The following is a 25,407-nucleotide window of genomic DNA, read 5'->3' as shown; positions in this document are numbered from 1 at the left end:
TAAGTTGACTTAAATTGGTTATTTACATTTCTTTTGTGATTTTTGGCCTTCACATTCCTGGTAATGAAAGGAGCAGAAAAAAATAATAAAAGGATGATTCCTACCTACCCTGAGCAGCCTCTGAGTACCAGGAAATAGCAAGAGGAGGAGCATCGTGCTCAGAAAGGCAGATCCAGCCCATCTTAGAAACTTAGAATGGTTTGGGTTGAAAAGGATCTTAAAGGTCATCTCAAAAAAACCAAACAACCCTAGGAGGGGTGGACTGGATCTATTGCTACAACTCTGTACACAGTTAATGAGCAAAAGTTTTGGTTCATAACGCCTGCACCCTTTTGGTTTAAAAGCCTTGATCACAAGCACATACCCATGGGCTGAACTGTGCTCCCTCTGATGAGGTTATCTGAGCAGCAGCTTTCCAGCGTGTATGAATGATGATACAGTTCTCTCAGCTAATGAATATTCTAGTTTTCCAGATACTTGGAGGATTAGGTCATAAGTACTGGCAGTAGGATAAATTTCTGACTTGGAGGCTTGTGCTCTTTGAGAGTCACTTAGACTGCATGATCTGCTGATGTTTTCAAAAGAGCAAACTAAAATTGTTTTCTTATTGCAATGTTTTAGAAGGCATTTTTTGTATTTCTCTTGAATGTCCAGTTTCTTTATTTCCATTTTTTCCCTCTTTGTGGTTCATGTAGACACATTAACCCAGTATATTTAAAATAAGACAAAAATTTCTTTTTTTCTTAAACTGTAATTGACGTACTGTCTTTATGATATTTGGCCTCTTCAGTGTGAAGGGAATTCAGTGGAAAATATAAAAGAAGCCCCACCCAAACATAAAACCCCTTTAGTGTTTTGAAGAGAAAGGCAGTGTTTTCTGTTTGGTTTGAAAATATGTTGTTGGCATTTTCTATTATTCTTTCTGGGAAATAGATCTCAATTTCCAGGAAGCTTATAATTGAGCAGAAAATCATAGAGTTCTGCAAGGGTTTGGATTGGGAGGGACCTTAGACACCATCCAGTCCCACCCCCTGCCATGGGCAGGGACACCTTCCACTATCCCAGGGTGCTCCAAGCCCTGTCCTGGGGCAGCCACAGCTTCTCTGGGCACCCTGTGCCAGTGTCTCATCACCCTCACAGCCAGGAATTCCTTTCTAATATCCAATCTAACCCTATCCTCTGGCAGTGGGAAGCCATTCCCCCTTGTCCTGTCCCTCCAGGCCCTTGTCCAAAGTCCCTCTCCAGCTGTCTTGGAGCCCCCTTAGACACTGGAAGGCCAGAAAATCTTGGATGTTATAATGGATCCTAGATGAAAGTACTCATCAAGAATGAACTGCAGGATGGGCTTGGCGTGTCTCTCCTCTCTGTTAGAGGAGGAATATGCTACTGGAATGTGCCTGAATGTGGATCCCTGTCCACTTGATTCAAGTGGTACCTAAACAGTTACTGTACACTGGATTTTCTTTGGCTGTTTTGCTTTGGTTTGGTCCTTCTGAAAGCTGAGCAGCCCAGCTATCTTCATGTACTGGTTGTTACAAAAAAGTCTATGAAGCCTTTTGCAGAATGTCTGGCTTCCTCTGGAGAACTTGTATTCACATGATAAACTTGATGTGCCATTTTGCAATTCAGTCGTGCTGACTAAAAACTGCCCAATTTCTTGACCATTGTTGAGGAAGTGGGAGCTGGGAGCTGATCAGGAGCTCAGACTTGGCACAGCTCCTTCAGTGCCCTCTTCAGTGACACAGAGCCACACCTGGTATAGAGCTTGGCTACAGGCTGTATTATTGTAGAGAAGAAGTGTAACTTCATCCCTTCCATGTTATGGGGGTTTTATCTCTTACGTGGAAAGGATTGTGTTACTTAATTGCAGGAAAAAACCTCAGCCTCTACTTACTCCCCATGTCAAAGAAAAAAAAAAAGCTTCCTAATGAGACTTAAATTATGTGTTGCATAGAGGAAAGCCATGGTTTGCCTCCTATCTAAATATTCTGGACATGCTCCTATTTCATAGCATGATTTGATATTAATGAGTTGTTCATTCACCTGGAGCTTCATAAGGGTGTCTAGCCAGCCCCTTGTATTAATCCTTCCAAAATGTTGTTTCAGCTGTACTTAACAAATGATACCAGCTTGTGCTATCAGAAATAATTTTTAAAGTCTTTGGGCTTCAGGCAGCACTTCTTCTCTTGCATGTTTTTAATGTCTGATATTTGGGTTTGAAGTTAATGAAGAGGGTTCGTTTGCACTTTTGTTTCAAGCTGGATTTTGGCAGTGGTGACAAACAGTGGCCTGTAGTGTTTTCATGTTTAGTCCTGTGTGTTCACAGAGGAAGGAGAACTCGGGACTCTTTAAAAAAAATATTTAAATGGCCATTTCTTATGCACTTCTAAAGAAAAAATAGCTGTCAGTACTTCCCCCTTCTCCCCACCAAGTAGTGGTTGTGGAATATTGGAAAAGCCAACTTTGTTGCTCCAAATGTTCTTTCTCTATTTCCAAAAAAAGGACCTTCGGTGTAAAATGCTGTTTTTATCTTGCAGCATATGCTGCGTGACAGCCTGGCCTGCTGCCTATTTTAGAGTCCAGGATTTCCTCAACTTACTCATCTTTTAGTGTAAAACCCAGATTTTTCATCCTCTGCACACTTGAAACCACTTTAAGAACACTCAACTGTTGTTACTGAGCTAATCATGTTATCCTGTGCTCACATAAATTGGGCTTTGTGTCCTCCTAAAAGCTCACAACATCAGGTCTGCTCTACCTCCTGCTTGCCTCCAACCTGCATCCCCCTCAATCTGCATCCCCCTTGACCTTCCAGGAGTTTGTGCTGCCAAGATTGAAAGAGTTTCCCTGTTTAGAAAAATGTTTCTGGTGCTCATATTTTGAAAAGTTTCTCGTTGTAATGATAAGGGAAAGCATCGGTAATTCTTTTTGCCCTGAAGGGTGCTGGGGAAATACCAGCAATTTAGACAGCAGACACAAATTTGGGCAGTTTGGGGACTGGTGAGCATGCAAAAAAGGTGTGGAAACTTGGAAACAATCTGTTCTCCTGGCCAAGTGGGATGAAACCAAGGAACACCTCTTGCTACATGGCTTATCTGGATGGATTCTTCTTCAGACTATTGCAACACAGTGAGATTTTATGTAATTGTTTCTGTTTCTGGACTTGGCCTAACCCAGCAAAAGCAGAAGTATCTGGACTAAAATACTTGGGGGAGGAAGGGAAGGAAATGGTAACTACACTTTTTCCAAGCTAGGCTTAGGACTCTGAGCCACTCTACTTGTACTATTTTAAAAAAAGACAAAATAAACCCCCGAACTTGCATCATTTACACTAGAATTCATTGTATGGAACTGTCATTTTGAAATTATCTACCAGAAAGAAAAATAATTTGCAGTAAGTTTAACAGGAAGTAAATTGAATTGTGACTTAAATTTTTTTTGTTGTTTTTCCTTACTTTTCATAAATTTGTGCAATTATTTAAAAACATTTTATGAAGATACACTGTTTTAGAAATATTACTATAGAAATTGTAGTTCGTTGGGCTGTTTTAGAAGTGTTCTTTTTATCCTTGACTTTCTGAACGTAACTGCATTTATTTAAGTATCACCGGATGCATATATTTTGCTTTCATGAGTATAGTCCCACAATTCTCATTTCTAAATTAAACCATTCATAGGACATAGTTGTACATTAACAGCTAAACCTAAATAAAAGCACGAGTGATGCTGCTGCAGGGGCAGTACTTTTGGAGAACTCTTCTTTTTTTGCAGGGACCTACATCAACATGTCAGTTTAGCCCTGTTTTGTGGAGAGCAATTTTTAAGCTTTCAGAGCAGCACCTGCAGATAATGGGGGGTTTTGCCATCTCTGGTGGCTGTGAGTGTTCAGCATCATGATGTAAAGTGATTTGAGATTGGTTATATGTTTTTCAGGGTTTACTTGGGTAGCAGTAGTGCCTAGGGAATTCCAGCTGATGAAGGCTGCTGCTATGTATCTTTTGGACAAGGTTCATAACAGCAAATATAGTAAGCCTCTTGTAAACTGACTTCATTTTGAGATTGAACTGCAGAACATCACATAAAGGCCAGGGCTTGCAACAGAACCTGCTAAAAGTCTCTGTAGACTAATCATAGATGTGCAGTGTAGACAGTGGTTAGCACCACATTCCTTTGGTTCAGTGGGTTGTCCTGCAGCGTAGGTACTGTTTTTTTCTCTTGGATCATCAGCTGAAAGGATACAAGTGCAGGGAGTGTGGGCTGTCACACATGGGAGCAATAAAAACACGCAGTCTGCACTGGTGAAGGATGCTAATCGCTCTTCCAGCATCTCTGTTTGTAGGCTTTCCTTTATTATTGCCATGCAAGCAGCATAATCTCCTTTGCAGGCTGTACACAAAGACCACAGAGAACCTTGTTTGTATTTTTGGCAGTGCTGTGGGGGCAATAAGTTGGGCAGTAATTTGTTGCTGTCTTCCTTGTCTGTTGCCAGAACAGAGGACAGGAAATCCTTATGTAAAAAAGGTACTTGCAAGTTGGAAAGAATCTATATTTTTGCATCTTAAGGAAGAAAAAGTTACTGCTGCATCTTTTCAGGGAAGAATGCAAATTGGTCAGCTGTGTGTGGTGCTGTTGGTGATTCCCAGTTGTGTGGCCCTAGAAGCAGTCTCAGCAAGGAGCTAAGCAGGAATCAGGCACTTCATGCCACCCAGAGCAGTTCTGTGAGACAGCATGGAAAAGCCATGGTGTGTTGCAGCTTTACATCCATCTGCAAAATGTTTCACAGACTAATACAAGGAAATCAGAGGCACAAACCAGCAGGGGAGCTTTCTCAATTGTATTTCTCATGGATATATATGGTCCTTATCAGTGATGGAACAGCCTGGCTCTGTTTGGGCCCCTTAGTTTTTAGTCTCTTCAGTGCTCTGTTGTCAGCTAGTGGCAGTGTTTCCTCCAGATGATCCACTGCTTTTCCTCCAGATCATCCACTGCTTTGATGTGCCTTCCTGCTTTGTGTAAAAGTTACAACTGTGTCTTTGTTTCTGGGCTGTGCTGGAGCTGGCTTGTCCTCACTGTTTATAATAAGGCAGAATTAGAGCAACAAAGGAACCCTGGCAAGCACTGCCTTCTCCACCAGTCCCTGAGAGCTGGGCACTGTTGGAAGGAGAGAAACTGCAGAATTTACCCTTTGTCCCTTCAATCGCTGTGGAGAAGATTTTTTATCTAATGTGAATTTTGTGCCAGCAAATCTTGATAAAATTCTCCTTGGAATATTTAAGGTTTTAATTTGCTTTGAAGGTTTCTTTAAAACCATGTGTTACAAACACATCAGTGTGAAAATTGAACATTTGTTCATCTGGCAGCTGTTGACTTGACAATGTGAAGATGTTTCCAGTTTTTCCCCTCTCTGTAGTTGATAATAACACGGTTGATTTTCTTTCCATATTAAACAATCAAAACCTCTCAATTTTAAAGCTCCATGGAAAGTATTGCGGATTTTGCAGAATCTGTCCCAGATAACATAGAACATGGGTTTAGTTTGGAATAGAGAAGATCAGGGATCCTTGGCAAAATGAAGGTTGTGCAGCACAGCATCCAGTGGTGTGCTCTAAACCACTGTGGCCACCACCAGCTACTTCATGTAGAGTAATGTTACTGGAATATTTTTCCCTTAGATTTTTGGGGGGTTTTTTTCAGACTGTATTTTGACTTTGATTGAGATGTTGAACCTGTCATTTAAACTTGCAGTATTCTTGGAGCTCGCATCTCAGTTTTTCCACCATTTGGTTTGGATAAAGTCTTGCCCTTTAGGGAGAACAGTTTGGCTTTATTACTTCATAGCTGCAATGCAGATTATATGAGTAGACTGTAAAATCTCCCTCAATTCAAAGCTGGTGTTCTGCTTCAGTTTCAGTTCTTGACAGATACATCCCTTAAAACAAGAGTCAACTCTTGTGCTGTCACTTCTGTGACAGTCACAGATTGGAGGTGGACTCTTGTGTAAAATGCACCATGGAAAGCCTGTGTGCTGCTTTCCTTTTCAGTTGTGAGTTGGATGAGTGTACTCAGCAGGGATTTTGAGAGATTTTGTTGATTTAAAATTCATCTCTTTCACCGAGTTTCACTGCCAAAAACAGTTTTAGTGGGGTATGTTTTTGTTTACAGTAGTGCAGCTGATACTTGTCAACTATCTCACAGTACATCTTAGCATAGGAAAGGATCAGAAAATGTATTTGAGGAGCAAATCCAAGCCCTCCTTTCTCACTTAACCTCTTTCAGTCACAGTATAGTCTACAACATACAGTGAGAGTTTGCATGCAGGCATTTAAGATCTCTGCTTCTGCGAAAAAAGCATAATGTATGAGTAGAGAAACTTGGCAAGAACAGGCAGCAGCTGAGTTTGTTGGGGTTCTTTTTAAGCTGTTGTTAAATGTAAAAGCAAGCAGTTCTCTTCTGGTTTCCACTGTGACCTTGGACTTAGAACATCATCAAAAACTCTGGGGTAGTGGTGTTTTCTCCTAACTGCTGAATTGCTTGTGTGTAGCATTTCTGAGTGAGAAGCGAGCATTGGAGATGCTCTGAAGCTGAGCACAATGAAACTACAGCCAATAACCATATTCAAAACTGTGAAACAGAGGTGAAAATGTGGCCTCCATATTGTATATGTATTTGGCCATCGGAAACGAGAAAGATTATGGGATTATTCAAAATGCATATGCACTGTACCTGTGTTTAGTGTATCTGATAACTTGGAGTTAAAGTACTAAATTGTAAATCCTTGTATTCTGTCTCAGGACTAACACTGGCTTGAGTTACATGGGCTGAGTGAAATCAGTGCAATTGTTAGTTTAGCTTTGTCAGTGCTTTCCAATTTTTTGTTAATATAGTCACAGGCTTACTGGAAATTGTGACTTCTAGCTGGGCTGTCCCTTACAGCAGAATTCTCCTGTGATTCTGCTAAATAAACCTTCCAGTGGGAGCTACCTACCCAGTCTGTTTCTACCTGTGGCCTCACTGAGTCTTAGAGCTGTTTCCCAGAGGTGAACAAGGCTGAAATCTGGTTTCTTTTACATCCTTGTTGAGTAGTAATGATATGTGATCTGGTGTTGGCAAGTCCTGTAGCTGATTACTGGGGTGTAGTTCTGAACATAGTGAGCACAGGGTCTCTTGAGCAGCTAAAATATGTTCCTCATTAAAGCTCTTGATGAGCATTGTGCTTAAGTTGCATTTGTGAAAGTGAGCTGTCAGATGGTATTTGTTAATTTTTACAAAAGCTGTCTATTTTTCTTTCTTTGTGAGGTCACCTCAACATCCTCCTCATCAAATGGTGCCCCAAGCTGCAATAAGCAGTGGATTAATGTGGGAGGATTATGGCTTTATTATGAGTCTGGGTGACTGCATGAATGTGAATTATAGTCATGGCTTTCAGTTCTTCAGGGGGATAAACAGTGGTACCAATAATCCTAAACTTGCTTTCTAACTCTTGTTTTACTCTACAGAAAAGAAAGTGGGAAAACAGTCAATTAATAAAAGCTAGCTCCATAAAAGTTAGTCATAAAATTTTTCTGTTTATTGAAAATGGTCTCCACATGGGGAGAGTGGGAGATGTGTAAATGATGCTGTCAGGAGCTGTATGGTGTCTTGCTGCAAAGAGCCTTGATTTCAGTCTTTTATCTAAATGACTGTATGAGATAGAAGAGGAATGTTAATTGTTTCTCAGGTTGATGTCTTTACATAAAAAAATGCCAACATGTGCAGGATTGCTTGAAATGTTCTTCCTAGTGCTGTTTGACCGAGCTGGTTGACAATCTACAGTCAAAAGGCCCGCTCAGCCCAGTTTCAAGTCTTAATTTTTTTCCACCATTTCTTCCTGTTACCTTGTTAACTCTTTTCTTCTAATTCCTTTTACCTTATCTCTTTTCTCCTAATCCCTCCTTCCTTGCATCCCTCATTCTCCAAATGCACTAGCATTGCTTTTCTATCAAGTGCCTGTTTTCTCTTTTGCTTTGAACAAGTCCTTTTTGTTTCACAAAACAATACTGACATACAGGACAAACTCCATTGCTGAAGGTGCTGTGAGTTGTAAACTGAAATCTGCTCTAAATTCAGGAGCTCTTAAGAATGGGGGAAGACTGTAATGAAACACCTGTTTGCTGACTTAGAAATTACAGGTGTTTTGAGTTCTTGTAATTCCTGACACTTTAAAGCAGGTGGTGCGGTAGTTCTGGAGCTTTTTCTGCCTGTCCCTCTTCTCTGTGCTTGGGATGTGCAGGTACAGAGGTTCACAGGTTGGATCGCTAGCTCTGGATACTTCCTAGGATTTGTGAGCTGCCACTTGAAAGCAATACTGGAATAGAAGCCTTGTGACCATAGCTTCAACAGGAGCTCTGATGGCTGCTGAGAGAGGTGTTGCTTTCTTAGAAGTCTCAGATCAGGTTTTTTACTCTGTGGTTTTTATTTCTTTCTTTCCACGTAGGTTGTGTATCTTCGTGAGCAATGGCCCCCTTTTTACGGATATCTTTCAACTCATTTGAGCTGGGACCTGTGCAGAACCAAGGAGAACAACTACAGCCTTTCTGTGCTATCAAGATGAAGGAAGCTTTGGCTACAGGTGAGGTTACAAATGGGGATGCTTTCCTGAATAAGTTCTTGAGAAATACTGTAATCCTTCTTAATCTGTGAATGGCAATGAGTCCTGCCCTTTCTGTCATGCCAGGTACTTCAATGTGAGCTTTTCTTTTGGAATTGGAGAAATAACAATGGCTGTTGTCTCTACCCCCACCTTAAAACAAGGCTTCTTTATTAGTACACAGGAGAGAGGTGTAGTAGGGGTGCCATGAAGAGGGAGCTGGACTGCAGCAGGTTTGAGAGAGCTGTCCTCAAGCAGAGAGCAGCAAATGATCTTTATTGGCTTGGAGCATAGGTAGTGATGAGAGGTGCAGTTTGTTATTGTTGTAGTAACTGAGGCACTTTGGCAGAATTGTTTGCTTGAAATGACTCGCACCTGAAGTCCTCTTAGCCCAGAAACACAGAATAAGCTGTGCTGGAAGGGACCCTCAACGATCACTGAGTCCAACTCCTGGCCCTGCATGGGACCATCCCCAAAACTCACACCCTGTGCCTGAGAGCACTGTTCAAATGTTCCTTGAGCTCTGTCAGCCTTGGGGATGTGCCCATTCCCTATTCAGTGCCCGACCACCCTCTGGGGGAAGAACCTATTTCTAAAGGTTCTAAACCTTTTCTAAAGGTTTTTTTCTAAAATATCCAACCTAAACCTGTCCTGACACAACTTTAACTCATTCCTCAGGTCCTGTAACTGGGCCCCAGTGAGCAGAGATCAGTGCCTGCCCCTCCTGTTCCCCTCACAAGGAAGTTGTAACTGTAATGAGGTCTCCCCTCAGCCTTCTCCTCTCCAGCTGAACAGACCAAGTGACTCACCAGGCCCTCAGCCTTCAAAGACCTCATCTTTACAGAAACTGGTCCAAAGGTTTATAGTATTTTGTGACATTTGGCTAGAATACACCACTGTAGCCAAACAGGATGAGAGGGAATTGCTGCATTGGGCTCGACTGCAGCTCTCTAATCCTGCATTATGGCTCTAGGGATTCACAAAACATCAAAGAATGCAGAAAAGGGTGAATTTTCTTCTTCCTCACGATGTGATTGGTCTTTTCCCTTATTGCTGAGGATAAAAGTTGCATTTAAACTTTAAATACAAGGCATGGTGCCTTTTCCAGAAAGTGTTGTCATCCAGCAAATGTACTAAGCTCCAAAGAAGCAGTTTCCTAGTCTGCTGGGAGAACCTCTGAAGAAATGGTGTTGAAGGTGTTGCATCTGCCAGAATATGTGGAGAAATGAAAGTAATCTAAATAAATGCACTGTTTTTTTCCCAGCCACTTGCTTTTGAAAAGTAGAATTGTTCCAACATTTCCTAGTCTTTGCTTCCATCTGTATTTGACGTACTAAAAAAAGGGGGAGGAGTGGGCACTACTTGGAGAGGTAGGTGATTGGTGTAATCAGGAAAATAATCTGATGCTCCTGTTGTCAGTTTAACAAGATGTGGAACAGCTTCTTCTTGGATTTGAATGCTGAAACATGATCAAGGAAAAGTTTATTGTATAGGAAGAGAAAATCCTGGTGTTTAATGATTAGGTGTTGAGCCAATTCGCAAACATGTGACGTGTTTTGAAGTCAGGAGTGTGAGCAGAGAAGCCAAGGAGGCCTGAGCACAGCAGAGGCAGGAACAGTGTTCTTGAAGGCTGTTCTTTGCTGACACTTAAGTGTTCATTTGCAGACAAGGATTATGATCCATGGCAAATCTTGATTACTGTGATTTTAATTACAAAAGCAGCATGGGCAGGCTGGAAGCTGTTGCCAGTAATTCAGACACCTTCTTTGTTTTATGTAGGGTAAAAATGTGTATAGTGACTAATCAAAGCAGATATTACTTGGGACGTGAGAATAGGGAGGGGAGAGTCCTGTGGACAGACTGAAATCATTCTTTCCTCCTCTAAGAATCTTGCAAAGAGTATTACCGAATCTTCTACAAACTGCTGCTGTTTCTGCAAACCCTAAATTACTGTCAAAGGTTCTGCAAATAAGCAGTTTCTCCTACTGCCAAGGATGCCTCCTGAACTGTGCCTTTTTGATGAAGGGGGTCTGCCTTTAGCAATCCAGAAAGCAGGCCAGTGTAAAAGCCTTGCTGTGCAGACAGCCTGCTTTTTATCCTCCTCCTTGCCTTTACTGTCTGTCCTAACAATCTCTAAATAAATGTGTGGATGTGGCACTTGGGGACATGGCTTAATGGTGGCCTTGGCAGTGCTGGGTTAATGGTTGGACTTGATCTTAAAGGTCTTTTTCAACCTAAACAATTCTGTGATTCTGTGACAATATTTTCAAAATTTTTTTCATAGAACAGGGCTCTGGAATTATGTTTGTATGGTGAAGGGCTTGAGTTTTCTATCTGCAGAGTTCCCCAAATTCAAGAGAAAAGCTGCTGATTGAGTAGAGGAAGGATGCTCAAGTTTGGTTTGCAATGGAGAGGTCCTCAGGTGGCCATTTCTGAGCATTTTGGAATGTCCTTTGGCAAGTGGCTCAGGGCTGTGTCTGAGCTGTAACTCCCAGTGCTGCCTTTGGCAGGCATTCCCTAACAAAGCAGTGCAAGGACACCATTCCCTGTGCTTGTTTGCAGAGCTCAGCACAGCTGAGTGGAATGCATCCAGCACACTCTTAATGAATGAACACTGACTTTGCCTTGAGTTTCCAGGAAGATTTTAAAATATTAAGTATCTAACAGACCACACCTCGGCTTCCTGGGGAAGGGTCCAACTATTTAATCTGCTTTACTACTGCCTTGATATCCTAACAGCAAACGGATCATTCAGAGCTGGAGAGGCACTTAGAAAGCACTTCTATTGCAAAAAAATTATCTTGATAAATAGCAGAAATTGTGTAGATTGTAGAATATTGCATTCAGTTACCTGGGCACAAATGGAGAGTAATTGGCTTGGCAGCAAATCAGAGGAAAACTGGGAGGTGGCACTGTGTGCCAGAGTCACAGGGAAGAGCTGGCTGTGGTTTCTTAGGAGACACCGTCATTTTGGATGTATTGATGAGACTTAGAGACCCAGCTCTAGAAATATGCCAAAGCTGGTCATAGGCTGTGCAGTCACTGGCTGTTTTCTGTGCCTGAGATATGACAGGAAGAAATCAGTTCAATGGGTAGTAAGACAGACTGAAGCTGTGTGTTAGAATCATAGAATACCAGGCTGGAAGGGACTTCAAGGATCATCCAGCCTTTCTTGGCAAAAAGGAAAAAAATCCATCTACTAAGTATAGTGAAGCACTGTAAAACTCCTAACAAAGGAGTGTGCTGAGATGCTCTGAAATGAAACCGAAGAAAAAAGAAGGAAAAAAAAAAAGACATTTTTTGAGGTAATTTTAGCTTTTTTTGTTATTCCTTAACTACACAAGGTCTGCATGTACTACAGATGACAGATAAGGCCCTGAAATACCCTTTAGAAAGTAGCAGTCATGGTAGAGTACAATGCCAAGAAGAGTGACTTATGAATACAAGTGAAATGTTGGGATAACTTGGAAGTCGATTAATGAAATGTGAAGCCTTTCATCTCTCAGGCACTGGCTTCAATTTAAACTGGGTCAGTGTAAGGTTTATCTTAATTTATCTTACAGCAGTAGGTATTCACTATGATCAGATGACACTTCATGGAGATTTATACCAGAATGGAGCCATGTCAAGTTCCTTGTCAAGTTGTGACTGACTAAACCAGCTTATGAATTCCACATCAGGGTTTGCCCCTCCTGCTCTCTGGCTCTGTGTTAACTCCTTCACTGCCTTTGCATGTTCATCAGGGTGGGCTTTGCCTTCCATGTCGTGAACACTTGAACTGAGTATTTAAACCTTGTTCCAACAACGGTAAAAGAAGCAGTAAGTCTGCTTTTAGTTTCAGTACAAGCATTCCCTCTTTTATTTTGTTGAGTTTAATTACTAGATCTATATTCATTTTACAGTTTCTGTCCTTTTTTTTGGGGCTTTCAGAGAGAGGGAAAACTCTGGTTCAGAAGAAGCCCACCATGTATCCCGAATGGAAATCGACTTTTGATGCCCACATTTATGAGGGCCGGGTGATCCAGATTGTGCTGATGAAAGCAGCAGAAGAGCCACTGTCTGAAGTGACTGTGGGTGTGTCACTGCTGGCAGAACGGTGCAAGAAAGGCAATGGCAAAGCAGAGTTCTGGGTAAGGAAAAAGATTAATTCCTCACTATTGCCAACCTAGTTTTGTTTCTTTCAAGCTGAATGAATGCCTTGTGCCTTGTAGATTTGCAGATTTTCCTAGGTCAGTAGAATCTCTCTAGTTTGTATTCACCTGTTACACTTGGGGTTTTTGTCACACCTTAACTTGATTTCTAAGACAAGAACAATTATTCAGAAGAGTAGAAGCTAATAGTGATCAGTTTTAGCCAGTTCAATGGTCTCAAATCCTCTGCTTATTATCCGTAGAACAGGTACCACACTGACATCATCAGTGTTAAACTTTCTCCATACAACCTGTCATGATTTGGACAGAGCATCATGGCCATCAGAGAGACCACTCAGCATAGCCTACAAGGTTATTTTTGTGTGTGGAGTGACAGCCTGGCATCAGTAGCTCTAACTGAGGTCTTGGCCTTCTGCAAACTTTGTTGGGCAAATGTTCTGAGTGCCAGACATTGCCTTAGAGATGAACTCATTCATTATCCCTGTAGGATGATGGGATTTGCTGGGTTATGTTCATGGGTGTATCTAATGTAACTGTGGTTTGGTTTTGTTTGGGGATTGGATTTTTCATCCCAAGTTGTATTTAGTGTAACCCAGGGGTACTTTGCTCTGTGCTGAAGTGAAGATTGAGTCACTCTTACATGGTTAAAAGTTTCTTATCTTTTATGAAGGCAGCAGTTTAAGAATTAGTGGCTACTTTTCTGAGCGCAGGAACTGACCTCAGCTGTTGGCTTAAAAAGCACTTTTTTTTTTTTTGCTGGTCTGTAGAATTTGCCACAGAAACCATGTGTAATGGTTTTGAGGAGGAAAGGAAAACAAATTTTGATTATATGACTTTTTTTCACTGCCAGCAACAGCATTTGATATCACTATGGTTTGTATTCTCAATAAACATATAAAGGATTGTATAGACTTTTTCTTTTAGAGCTGGGTTCCTGTGCAGATTGAGTTTATGAACAGTAAAAACAGAAGCCAACAAACTTCTTTGCAGAAACGGGAAAGGGACGTGGACAAACAATGTGAACTCTGACCGTGCTGAACTCCTGGGGACACATCAAAGCAATGCAGCACACGAGTAAAAGCAAGAGAATAAAAGCCCCTGACTCAGCTGCAATAGTGAGATATGGAAGAGGATTGTAATCAAATAGTTATTGAATAGTCTACTTTGATACCCTAGAAAGAGCTGTTTAAATTCCTGAGAGATGCAGTCAACCACACACTTCACTTGTTGCTATCTTTCTTTCCACAGCTTGACCTTCAACCTCAGGGGAAGGTGCTGATGGCTGTGCAGTATTTTTTGGAAGATGCAGGTAATGTCAACTGTTTATTTTCAGTCAGTTATGTGAAAAAAGGTTTTTGCAGAACACAGGATGTAGCATACAAAAAAAAATCACCTGGTATAGTGAGTTGAATGTTATTAATTAATTTTATTAATTTGCTTTCTAAGTTTCTTTTATTTTTGTGGACTCATGGCTGGATTTGTTCATGTCTAAATTCTGTTGCATTTAGGCACTTTTGGATCTTTAATGTGTCTGCCCTCGTGTTTTGATGTGATAGAAAATATATTATCTGTTCCTTTTTAGGGGCAAAGAAGTTGAATCTGTTGCTCTAGGTTATGTGGGAAACTTTTTTTGTGGATTGGTGAAGTGAGTCTGAGTTTCCTGGGATTCAGACATCCTATTCACTAATCACAGAAACTGATTGTAGGAATGAGTGAATGGTTTAGTGTTAAAATGCAGATCTGGTCAATGATCTGATGTACCAGTTCAAAAAGTGAGCAGCCTGTCTGTGTCAGAAATCTACCCAGGCTATTTGGAAATGAACTAGGAGGGAAGCTTCAAGTACAATGATAAAACCAAGAATTTTGGCATGGATTTGTGTATCTGGGGAGTCCTTTCCTAAGGGAAATGCTGTACACTTTACAACTTGCTTAGCTTGTAGTTAAGGCTTTCCCATACTAGAAGTCAGGAAACCATTATTTCTTGGGAATAATATTGTAATTATAATATAACTGGTCTGCCAGGTTAGCCTATCAGTCTTTTATAAGGTTTAATAGTATGTGTTTATAAATAACTGAAAAGAGTAAGCAGGAAGTTTTGAAGCATGGATGGGGTATTTTCCCCCACAAACATTTTATAGAGGGAGCACAGTTCTGAGCTCTAGAACAAGTTCATTGTGAAGGTACCCTACATTTTTTTACTGAAGATGGAATGTGATGTGCATAGGTTACATTTCAGAGGTGATGTTTCATCTTTGTGATGGCAAAAAACACAGCCTATGTGCTTGTTATTTTGGTCCCTAGGAAAAGTTAACTCTTTAAAGCAAAATTTTAAAAAATACTGTCACTTTAAAGAGTCTGTAAGGGAGAGCTTTCCTCAGGTTTGCATTTAAACTGGTGTGAGCTATTATATTAGAAAATATTTATCTTGGTCTTTGTCGTAGTTTCCTGTGCCAGGCTGTTTCGTGGGGCAGTGGTATTATGATCATATCTATTTAATGAGCTATACAGAAATCCATTTCCCCTGGATACCCAGGAATTTCTCAAGCAAACCTGTATAAACCAAATTTCTGTATTTTCAGTTGTTTATTTAATGAGGCTGAAGCTGATTTCCTCCTCTCCACACAGACATATGGAAAAGTAGAGATGGCATAAGTGAAAACCTTCCATAATTTATTATTAGCTGTTAGTAGGAAGGTAATAAACTTGTGTGCTGAAAGTACTACATTAATTTTATTTAGTAATCAAAATAATTTTAAAATAGATGCTATGTTCTTGCAGTTCTTTTCACTGCCTTTATTAGGGATTGCAGATGGTGGTGGATGAAGCCTAAATACCAAACAGATCATTAAGTCATGCATTTATATTCTAACTGGCAAGTTAATATTCACATCTTAATGCACTTTTTTGACCTTCTACTTTGCAATGACTTCCTATTTACCTTCTGCTTTGTATGAAATTAGTCACAGATACATTTTTGGTAACTAAACCACAGAAGTGATGGAAATTGCCTTTCAAGACATTTATACATCTACATTTTGTGAAGGAAATTCACTCAATCTGATCTTTTCATGTGAACGCTGCAAATATCAATCCATTTTAACAAACTACTCCTCCTCAAGGTTGTACACCTCCCTTCTGTCAGTGTGTGATACTGCTAAAGAGGCAAACACTGATTTTTGGCTCATCCTTGCAGTGCTGTAAATGTTCTCTCTAGGTAAATCAGCACTTAGCAGTGTGAGAGCAGAGAGGTTTGCTGGTGCATTGCAAGGATGTTTGTATTAACCTCCATTCCCCACACTGCTGAAACCCTCAGTTAATAGCTGAAAGCTCAGAGACTATTCACATTCCTTCCTATGCACTTGTCATTTTGTTTTCCCTCTGACCTGCCTTGCCCTGCAGAACTCTATGGTAGCTGTGTTTCTAAAATACCTAAAAAGGCCTGTTCTGAAACTGGTATTTCAGTCGTTCCCTGGTTTATTCAAAGGTACTGCTGCCATTTGTATCTTTGAGTTATAGGTGCTGCCTTTTGTTTGAAAATCTCCAAGCACTTCACAAAAGTGACTAATTCTTTCTTTGGCTTGTTTTGCAAACTGAAGCTGCTGTTTTTTAAACCTTTCTTCTAAGTAGCAAACATTCTGCCACCTTTAGAGAAAACTGCTTTCTTCTGCTTCGATGGTGCAGAGCAGTATTGGGAAATAAGACTGTTATTGCTCCATTAACAGGTATATTCTTAGAGAGAAAAAAAATCACAGAATAAGCTGGTATTTAAGGTTTTTCCATGGTAGACTACACTGAGACTTTTCATTTGAATATTCTTGTTCCAGATTGAGGCCTGGCCAGTTGATTTAGGGCTACATATGAAAAGTCTTACCAAACTTAGAGGTTTTTTTCTTTCTAGACCCTGTAAAATGGGGACTGCAGAGCCCTTAGAGCTGTCAAAGAACTTTTTTGTCTTCTGTCCTGTGATTTGAATATGAGCTTGTGCTGGAAATTCAAAAGCTTCTCTCTTGGTGTGTGAAATGTGAGAACAGGGTATTAACCTCAATTTTCATTTTGAAATTGTTTTCCTTCTACCTCTCCTCTCATTGTAGTATTGAAACTAGGTTATAATTCTGTAAAGCAGCTTTAGTTTTAATAGGTGGGAGTTGCAATACGTGTAATGCTTTGCTTGATCTTTGTTTATTCAAATGTGGTTAATGATGACCTCAAGTAAGAAAAGGCAGAACCTCGCTCTCCTGAGTGTCTTGTGCAGTGTTAGCAGCTTTGGGAGTGTGCTAGTTGGTTTGAATTGTGAATTCTGAATTGCTGTTCTGCTGGTTACAGCTTCCTGCAGAAAAGGGATAGTGAATTTTTCCTTAAAATGCCATTAGAAGTACCAGAAGGTGAGTCATTTGCATGTCAACTTTTTATATCTCAACTGTCTGACTTCCAGGAGACGGACATGAACCAGAGACCTGCATATATTTTGAATATGTTGTTCTGTGTGTTGAAATGAGTGTTGGGGAAGCATAAGACATCAGCATTTTTCTGAGTTATCTGTGAAAAATAATAGGGTAAATCACAGATTTGCCATTTCAATCTGTCTATTGTGAGATTTGAAGAAAGTATCTCTATGGATGAGGGGTGTTGTGGAGGGATGGTCACATTTTCAATAAATAAATGTGATGAGGGCTGAAAAGCCAGAACTGGGCCTTACAGTTGTACACGGGGATGTTGGTATGATTTAATCATTGAACTGAGAAAATGCTGCGAATGTGGAGGTTATTCACAATGGCACCTCGCATCTGCTTTCATCTGCACCTAGAAGTGCAATTGCATGAATTTAATAAAAAATCTGCAGGCTTTATCTTCTGATTTTTCTCTAGGAAAGTCAGGCAGTTGCAGTTGTAGTGATTTCATAGACACCAGGTTGGTGTGGCTGTGGTTCCCAAGGTAGTTAACGTGTCGTGTGGAGCAGAGAAAATCTGATACTCAGTTCAGTAAAAGTTTGATTCAGATGCTGTATCTTTAAAAGTTGGTTTTACTGTGTAATTTGAAAAAGAAAGAAAACCTATTTTCCAGTTTATTCCTGGTTTTATCACCACAAATGAGAATACCAGAGGTCTCTGCAGAAGCATTTAGCAAACACTGAGCTGTAAAACAAGAGCTCTGTACGCTGAGCACAGGCGCTGCAGCTCTGGGTGGGTGGGAGCACTACAAAGGCTGAAGTGTGTTTGGTTTGGGGTTTTTTTAAATCCTGAATTAAAAAGCAGTGCTTGTTAAAGCTGATGTTTTGTTTTATACTTTTCTACAAGACCCTGGTGTCAGTAATGCCTAGCAAAGGTTAGGTCAGTACATACTGAAGTAGCTGCAGAGCAGCCCCTCTGTCAGAGCAGCAGTAGGTGCTGGCTCAGGAGCCAAGGCAGGACTTCATCCTTGATTTGTTCAAGGCCAGGCTGGACAGGGCTCTGAGCAACCTGGTCTAGTGGAAGTTATCCCTGCCTGTGGCAGGACATAGGAATTAAATGCTCTGACCCAAACCTGTGATCCTCTTTAGAGGGGTAGCACAAAGACCAGAATGATTTAACATAGCAAATTCATGTCACAGAACTGTAGGCTTTTGGGAAACTTTTATTTCTGTAAATGGTTTCTTGGGCTTTTTGGGTTTGGTTGGGTTGGTTTTTTTAACAGATGATCTTTAAAGCAATCTTCTCCAGGACCAGGTTAAAGAGCAGTTTGCCTCTGAGAGAGTCCGTGCTGGGAAAGTCTCCTTTGTAAGGAACAAGCTTTCCCTTTTAATGATTGCTCTGAGAGATTAATATTTTTCTTGACCTGGAGGTGCAGTTAACTTTCTAACAAAGCCAAGTGCAAGGCTGCAGAACAGCAGAAGGAGACAGACACTGAACAGAAATGTTAGTGGGGTTTGTAATTTATAATAAAAGTTTCAGGCAAATCTCAGCCTGAGCAACCAGCTCAGAAAATTCCTTTCCTGTCCCTGTCTGAAGTGAAGTCCTGGTTCCCAGTCTCTGACAGTAGCACTGTTATCTTTCCTCTGTTCACAAACAGCACCATGAAATGAGCAGGTTAAAATGAAAAATGAACTCTGAAGATGGTAAATATTTTTTCAATGCTTTCTTTTAAAAAAACTAGCAGGGTTATCCTGAGGTTGTTTTCTTTTGTCCTTGGACTTTTGAGGTTCAATTGAGACAATGTGACATCTCACCTTGAGGTTTATTACAGCTCAGCAGAGCTCTGGCAATATTATTTTAGTAAATGTTTTCCAGGCAATGGGTTGGGTGTTGTTAGTGGCTGTGGGGACTGTGAAATGTTCAGCAGGACGGGCACTGCAGCTGAGCAGTGAATACAGGGGTGTGTTTAGAGCAGTCTGGAGAGCTGCACTGTCCATTCACAGCCCTGCTTAATGGTTTCTTCATGAAAGGACAGCACAGAGGAGTTCTGGGGGCTTGTGTCAGATCAGCTGCAAGTTTTGAGAAGGGACCTTGAAATACACGAATGTGTCAGTGACAAATATTAACCACAGCTCTCACTAGAGGAAATGGATTATGTTTAATGGTGTGTGCTGGCTCCAAAATGATTAATGTCAAGTCCAGGCTGCAGAGGTCACCTGGATCCTAGTTGCTGATTCAGCTGTTTTGTACATGCTCTTTCTGACCATGTGCTGGTTCATGACAGGCATTTCATTTATGGGAATCCTGGCTTGCTTGGAGGGGGAAGCAAAGTTTTTCCCTTTGTGTTTCTCCCTTCCCCCCCCATCTCCACCCTGCATCCATACAGTTGTGAAAGTTACTTCCCTGCAATTGTTGATTTCCCTGCATCTTTGAAATTAAGCCTTTATTCTCCAGTTAACTCCAGGGTTGGCTGAGCTGCTTTAAATTTTTCTGGAGCAGTACACATTAACAGCAATTTACACATTAAATATAACTTGTTAGACGTGCCCATAGTAAATTGAAATTACACTGTAATTTCAGAGCTACCTCAGCTCCAGATGAACTTGAGTCACAGCTGCTCTCCAAACCCCTCTGCTGCTTCTGAACCAGACAAAAATGTTTTCAGCTATACTTTGTTATATCGGTTGGTTTTCGCAAAGGCACAGGGCAGCTGGTGTTGTAAAGACTCTGTGTTCTCACATGCAGATTTTGAGGTTTTGCTGTGCTCAAGCATTCTTCCCCATTAAAGTATACTTAAGGAAAATGTGCAAAGAAAAAAAAGAAGAAAAAACCCAAAACAATTCGTTTATATAATTACCCTCTCAAAGAACTAAATGCCAGTCTCACACATTTCTCTTAAGTTTGATATCAGGGCTTCAGACAGGGAGGAAACACCAGTGTTTCCCATATCTTGATCAAGTTTTGTCAGAGACTTCTGCACGCAGTATCAGCAATACTAAATTGCTCCAAGTATTTCAGCATGAGGTGTCCTCTTCACCCGTTTGTTCCTCACTAAACACTTGGCTTGCCGTTGTTACAGACTTTAGAAAGGTTTTTGTTTGTTAATTTGCTGCATCTCAGGTGATCTCCTCAGAATACTGCCATAAAGCAAAGGGCCTTTTTCTGCTTTGTTGCTGTTACTGATTAAATCTCCCTTACAAAGACATCCTCTTGGTGCAGCAAACAATATGAAGTATTGCTGCCTCTCAACCACTTTGTTTCCCTTGCACCACACAAGTGTTGTTTCTCTGCAGCGTTTGGGGAGCAGTGGGTGAGGTCTGTGTATTTGCTGAGGAGGATTAAACAAAGAGCGCTGTTTGCAGACTGCCACAAGCTGAAGTGCAGCAGCTGATGAGTTTGTGTTGGGGGAACTCAGTAGCCTGTTTGAACAACGAAAACAAATCCTGTTCCTGGAGGGGCAGAGGTAACTCCGGGGCTGTCAGAGTGCACACTGGGAGGTCCTTTCAGGGGCTGTCAGGATGGGTTTGTCTCTGAACCAGGTGGCCAGTTCCTCAGAAAAGTACATTAATACCTAGTGGCAGAACCGGGGACCTTTTTTGAACTTTCTTTTCTCAGCAATATGCTTAATCTTTCCTTAACCTCTGAGCTGATGATGTCGTTTCTTTTCTAAGAGTACATGCTGCTGCAGTGTGACTGCTGGAGGCTGTGACAGATAAATTCGTTTAGGACACTCAGAATGTTCACGTGACAGATTGTATTCCAGGTTCAGCAGTCTGCTGGAATAGCAGTGGTGGCAGCCAGCTAAAAAAAATGACAAGAACCAGGTGCATCTAGCAGACAGAAAACCAGAGCTCCTGGGTAACTTCGTAGTAAGCTCAGGCATTGCAGCGAGTGTGACTTGGCAAAGGAAACAAATCTGCTCCTGTCAGTGCTACAATCAAGGCTCCCACTGATAATGGTAAAAGGCAGCAATGCAACAGAGCAAATTTTTAAAAACTGTTATACTGACAATGGGAAAAATGCTCTTCTGACTTTTTCCTTACTCCACTGCTGTGGAAATTCCCAGCCTGCAAACAGCAAGCTCCTGTTGAAGCTTTGCAGCACTTTGGACATGTGAACCATGTCCACATTTCTTCCAGGCTGGGACCCACAAGCTGCTGGCCAGAGCTGATGGAGTTAGTGGCTGATCAGCTCCTCATTGCTGGCTCAAGCCTTTATCTTTCCCTGCTGGATGGGATTGTGCCTCAACAGCCCCTTTCAGTTGACAAGAAATGTGTTCTAGGGTTAAATCACCACTTACCCCGTCTCTTGATACACCTGCATTGGGGTACCTCTGCTACAAACCCCTATGACTTTAAAAATGTCTAATTAAGACTAAATAGTCTGAGTTTGTATCTCAGTCTTGCAGCCACAAATACTCACTTTTGTAAAAGAAACTCAGAAGCTTCTTTGGAAATGAGTGAAAATAACCATAACTTCTAATGAGGACCTGTATGAGCCACTTGGACTTGGAACCTGAGAATTTGTTTGTTGCTTTAATTCTTGCCTTAATGCTACGTGTAGTTTCTATGTGATTCAGTATTAGATGCTACAGTAGATGGGAGCAGGTAGCATTATTATAATACTGAATAATCTGACTCCATGGGGGCTAGAACGGGAGAGGAATGAGACTGAGACTTGCAGACAGATAAGACATGGGCGTTAGGAGACAGCAAAATGGAAATGCCTCATTGAAAATCTCATTTGTCCTTGCTGCTTAATGATTCTGGAGGCTGGAAGAAAGCCACCTCCCAGTAGGATGGTCCTGTGGTCACCCAGAAGGTCCTGCAGCAATTCATGTGAATTTCTGCTGTAGTCCTGGTTCAGGAGGGCAGGCAGAGCAGCAGCATGGGAAGCTTTGCTGACTCTCCTGCTTCCAATAAAATGTTTCTTTATCTTAAACATAAATCACATATCATAAATCGTGTATTTATTTTTTTTCAAGAAAAAAGTGGTTGTCCCTTCTCTAGCAAAACTGTGCTCCATCCCTGCTTTTTGCTCTCAGTTCATCAGCTGAAGGCTTTTTCTGTGTGGGCAGGAGCGGGAAGCACTTGCACAGGACACCTTGGGAAGCAGTGTGTGCTCCTGTAGCACCCCTGCTGGACTGAAAGTCTGCTGAGTGCAGGTGTAAGATGAACAGAAACACGAGTCTGAAACAGAAAAACAAGATGAACATTTGGAAGAAGTGATTATTAACCTTTGTAATACCTGGAAGTATTAAAAGTGTGTTTTCTTGTCTCCCCCTCAGACTGCAGACAGTCGATGAAGGAAGAGGAGGGGACAGTAACTATCAACAGGAGAGGGGCTATCAAGCAAGCCAAAATCCACTACATCAAAAACCATGAATTTATTGCCACCTTCTTTGGACAACCTACATTTTGCTCTGTCTGCAGAGACTTTGTGTGGTAAGAAGGAAAATATAAGCTTCCCCACTTTCAAGGGCCAAATAACTGCAAAATTTGCTTCGGGTATACTCAGACAAAATGTGACAAATAAATTTGTGTGGGTTGAGGAATTGAGGTTATATACTCATTAAATGCATTTTTATACCCAAGAACTATAGTTGTCTTTCACATTGGAAAATAAAAAAATAGATGAAAAATGAAAATGAAAAATAGAGCTTGAACATTTTTGCCACTGAAGTAATAGACAGAAATTCCATCAGCCTCAAGTGATATCTGGCCGGTGATCATCAGCAGCTCTGTCACAGGAGAATGAGATGGGTGGGTCTGAGACTAAAGACCCACAGAGAGCCAGAAGTTGGATCCCTTTGGTAGTAAGGCTGTTTTTGTCCAAAGTCAGGCTGGGAGGATTTCCCATGTGATTGAAACATTGTCATTTCTGGGTTTTTCTCCTAATTTGCTCGTCTATCAGAACACAAGACCTTATCTTCTAAACCCTGCTTTCCTAAGACAGAGGATTCTGATTAGCAGAATTTTGACCAGCTTAGTAATTGGTTGGTTGACATGGTAAAAATAAAATAAACACCAGCTACCTTTTATTCCAGAAAATTTATTGATTTCCTTTTTTATAATTTGTTTTTCAGGGGACTCAACAAGCAGGGATACAAATGTAGACGTAAGTTGATTTTCTGTTTTGTTTTCCTTTTTTCTTATGCTGCTTTCCACATGAATCTGGAGATCTAATAGTTACTCTTGAAAAAAATCTGTAAATTTGCATGACACAATGCATCATCACTATGGTTAGCAGTAGATGTTAAATATCAATTTTGCACAATAACCAAAGGAATCTGATTGATTCCTACCTGAGGTTTTAGTATCAAGATTTAGACTTGGCTCTTCTTCTCAGAAGTCTGTAATGCTATTGAAAAGTTGCACTCATTTATGACATCAGTTTTTTGTGAAACATTTTCTAAAATGAATTACAACTATTGAGGGTTTTTACAGCTGAATTGAAAATCACTTTTGACTTAGCATAGATCTGTGCATTATTCCAAGCAGGGAGGAGCTATCAAAGGGTAAAGCTCAAAAGTGTAATACTGTCCTGTTGGCAAATGCTGGGGGCATTGCTTAATGGAAGCTGATTTAGTTTAGAAATAAAGTTTATGGTAAAAGAAAAGGGATGGGGGAATCAGCTTTAAAAAGACTATTATCTTGATAGAAAGTAAGCTTTTGGTGGATATAGTATAATGCAAAAGGAGTATGATTTTCACATTCTGCTGTTAAATGCAAACATCTCATCCCATGTGTTTATTATCTGAAGGAATCCTTTTTTTTCTTGTGCATGTCTTGAAGAATGCAATGCTGCTATTCATAAGAAATGCATTGATAAAATCATTGGGAGGTGTACTGGTACTGCAGCCAACAGCAGGGACACAATGGTAAGAGCTGGAACAATATATTTAGAGTGTAATTATGTAATTAAACATTGCTGAACTAACAAAACCTTGTACAGAAGCTGCCAACTCCATTTGGGAGATGCTTGGCTGTACAACCCAAGGTTCTGTCTTTGCTTTGTGCAAACTGTAACAAGCAGTGGGCAAAGCTCTGTGAGGGGTGGGTGGTGTGTGATGGGCAGATCCATTTCCTGCTGGATGAGGGAGCTGAAATGAAATTGTTGTGGCTGTGCTCAGTTCCAGAAGGAGCGGTTCAACATCGACATGCCCCACCGCTTCAGAGTCTACAACTACATGAGCCCCACCTTCTGTGACCACTGTGGCAGCCTGCTCTGGGGGCTGGTCAGGCAAGGGCTCAAGTGTGAAGGTGAGGAGGAGGAGGGCTCTGGCAGCTCTCTGTGCTTTTCCAGTGTTCCCCCCACTGGAGACTGCGGTTGCTGCACACTGTGTCTGGTGTAGGGTGGGATTCATCTCGTCCATATGGGCTGAAAAAGCTTTTGTACTAAAGAGAGACAGAGGCACTGGGCTTGTGGGACAGCTCAGCCAAGGTGAGCTGCTAAAGGAGTCAGGAGACACCCCAGAGGTGTAATCTTGAGTATTATTGAAATTACTATTTTGGGAATAGCTGAAATTTGGAGACTGACTCAACGTAGCACCTAGAAGTGTGTTCAAAGCATTTACTGTAAACATTGCTTTTATAATTCTCCCACAAAAAGGCAAGATGATTCTTTATTGTCAGTGATTTGGAGAATAAAGTAATGATGAGTGGAGGTTTTTTCCTTGTGAAACATTTTTTAGCCTTCATTGTGTTAAAGGATAAAGACTGTAATTTTGGTAGCAATGACAGGTCCATGTCCAGTCAGTCTTAAAAAAGGTTTCTGACTGCACAGAAAACAGCAGTTTGTTGTAATGTCAGTATTTTTCTGATGCTTGTATAACAATCCGTACATTTCTTTCAGAATGTGGGATGAATGTTCATCATAAATGCCAGAAGAAGGTGGCAAACTTATGTGGAATAAACCAGAAGTTGCTAGCTGAAGCTTTAAATCAAGTTAGCCAGGTAAGCTTTATTGCCATTTGTCAGGTAATTATTTGTTTTCAGAGCACTTTGGGGTTTTCACTTCATCTTCTCTGCATCACTTTTATGGGGAACTGTGTTTGGAAAAGAGGAAAGGCAAACAGCTTTTTCTTTTTTAATTTGACACTTACAGAGACTGACAAAGATATCAGTAGCCTGAAACTGAAATAGGGGAAGGGGTGTATCACTCAAAGAATTTTTAAAAGGGTGTGTGGTTTCCTGAAATCCAATTTTGTTCTTCTGTGGTGCCAAGATTATTCTGTCCCTTT

At 41.0% G+C, this 25,407-nt stretch overlaps 1 protein-coding gene across 2 annotated transcripts in view; it reads left to right on the top strand.

Annotated features, from left to right (window-relative positions):
* Positions 1-25,407, top strand: part of PRKCD (protein kinase C delta) — a 60,629-nt gene that overhangs the window by 26,313 nt on the left and 8,909 nt on the right. For both annotated transcript variants that reach the window (XM_042019057.1, XM_042019049.1), the window contains exons 2-9: positions 8,474-8,608; positions 12,557-12,756; positions 14,026-14,086; positions 22,453-22,609; positions 23,251-23,282; positions 23,960-24,045; positions 24,298-24,427; positions 25,020-25,120. In XM_042019057.1, coding sequence (XP_041874991.1) covers positions 8,494-8,608; positions 12,557-12,756; positions 14,026-14,086; positions 22,453-22,609; positions 23,251-23,282; positions 23,960-24,045; positions 24,298-24,427; positions 25,020-25,120 — 882 coding nt within the window. In that variant the 5' untranslated portion in view covers positions 8,474-8,493. The remainder of the gene's footprint in view (positions 1-8,473; positions 8,609-12,556; positions 12,757-14,025; positions 14,087-22,452; positions 22,610-23,250; positions 23,283-23,959; positions 24,046-24,297; positions 24,428-25,019; positions 25,121-25,407) is intronic.

Source organism: Corvus kubaryi, unplaced genomic scaffold, assembly GCF_017639235.1.
Source record: "Corvus kubaryi isolate FWS band 111438036 unplaced genomic scaffold, C.kubaryi_AGA036_p1.0 124, whole genome shotgun sequence".
In the NCBI taxonomy this organism is placed as follows: Eukaryota; Metazoa; Chordata; class Aves; order Passeriformes; family Corvidae; genus Corvus; species Corvus kubaryi.
This window is presented reverse-complemented; position numbering and strand designations above follow the sequence as displayed.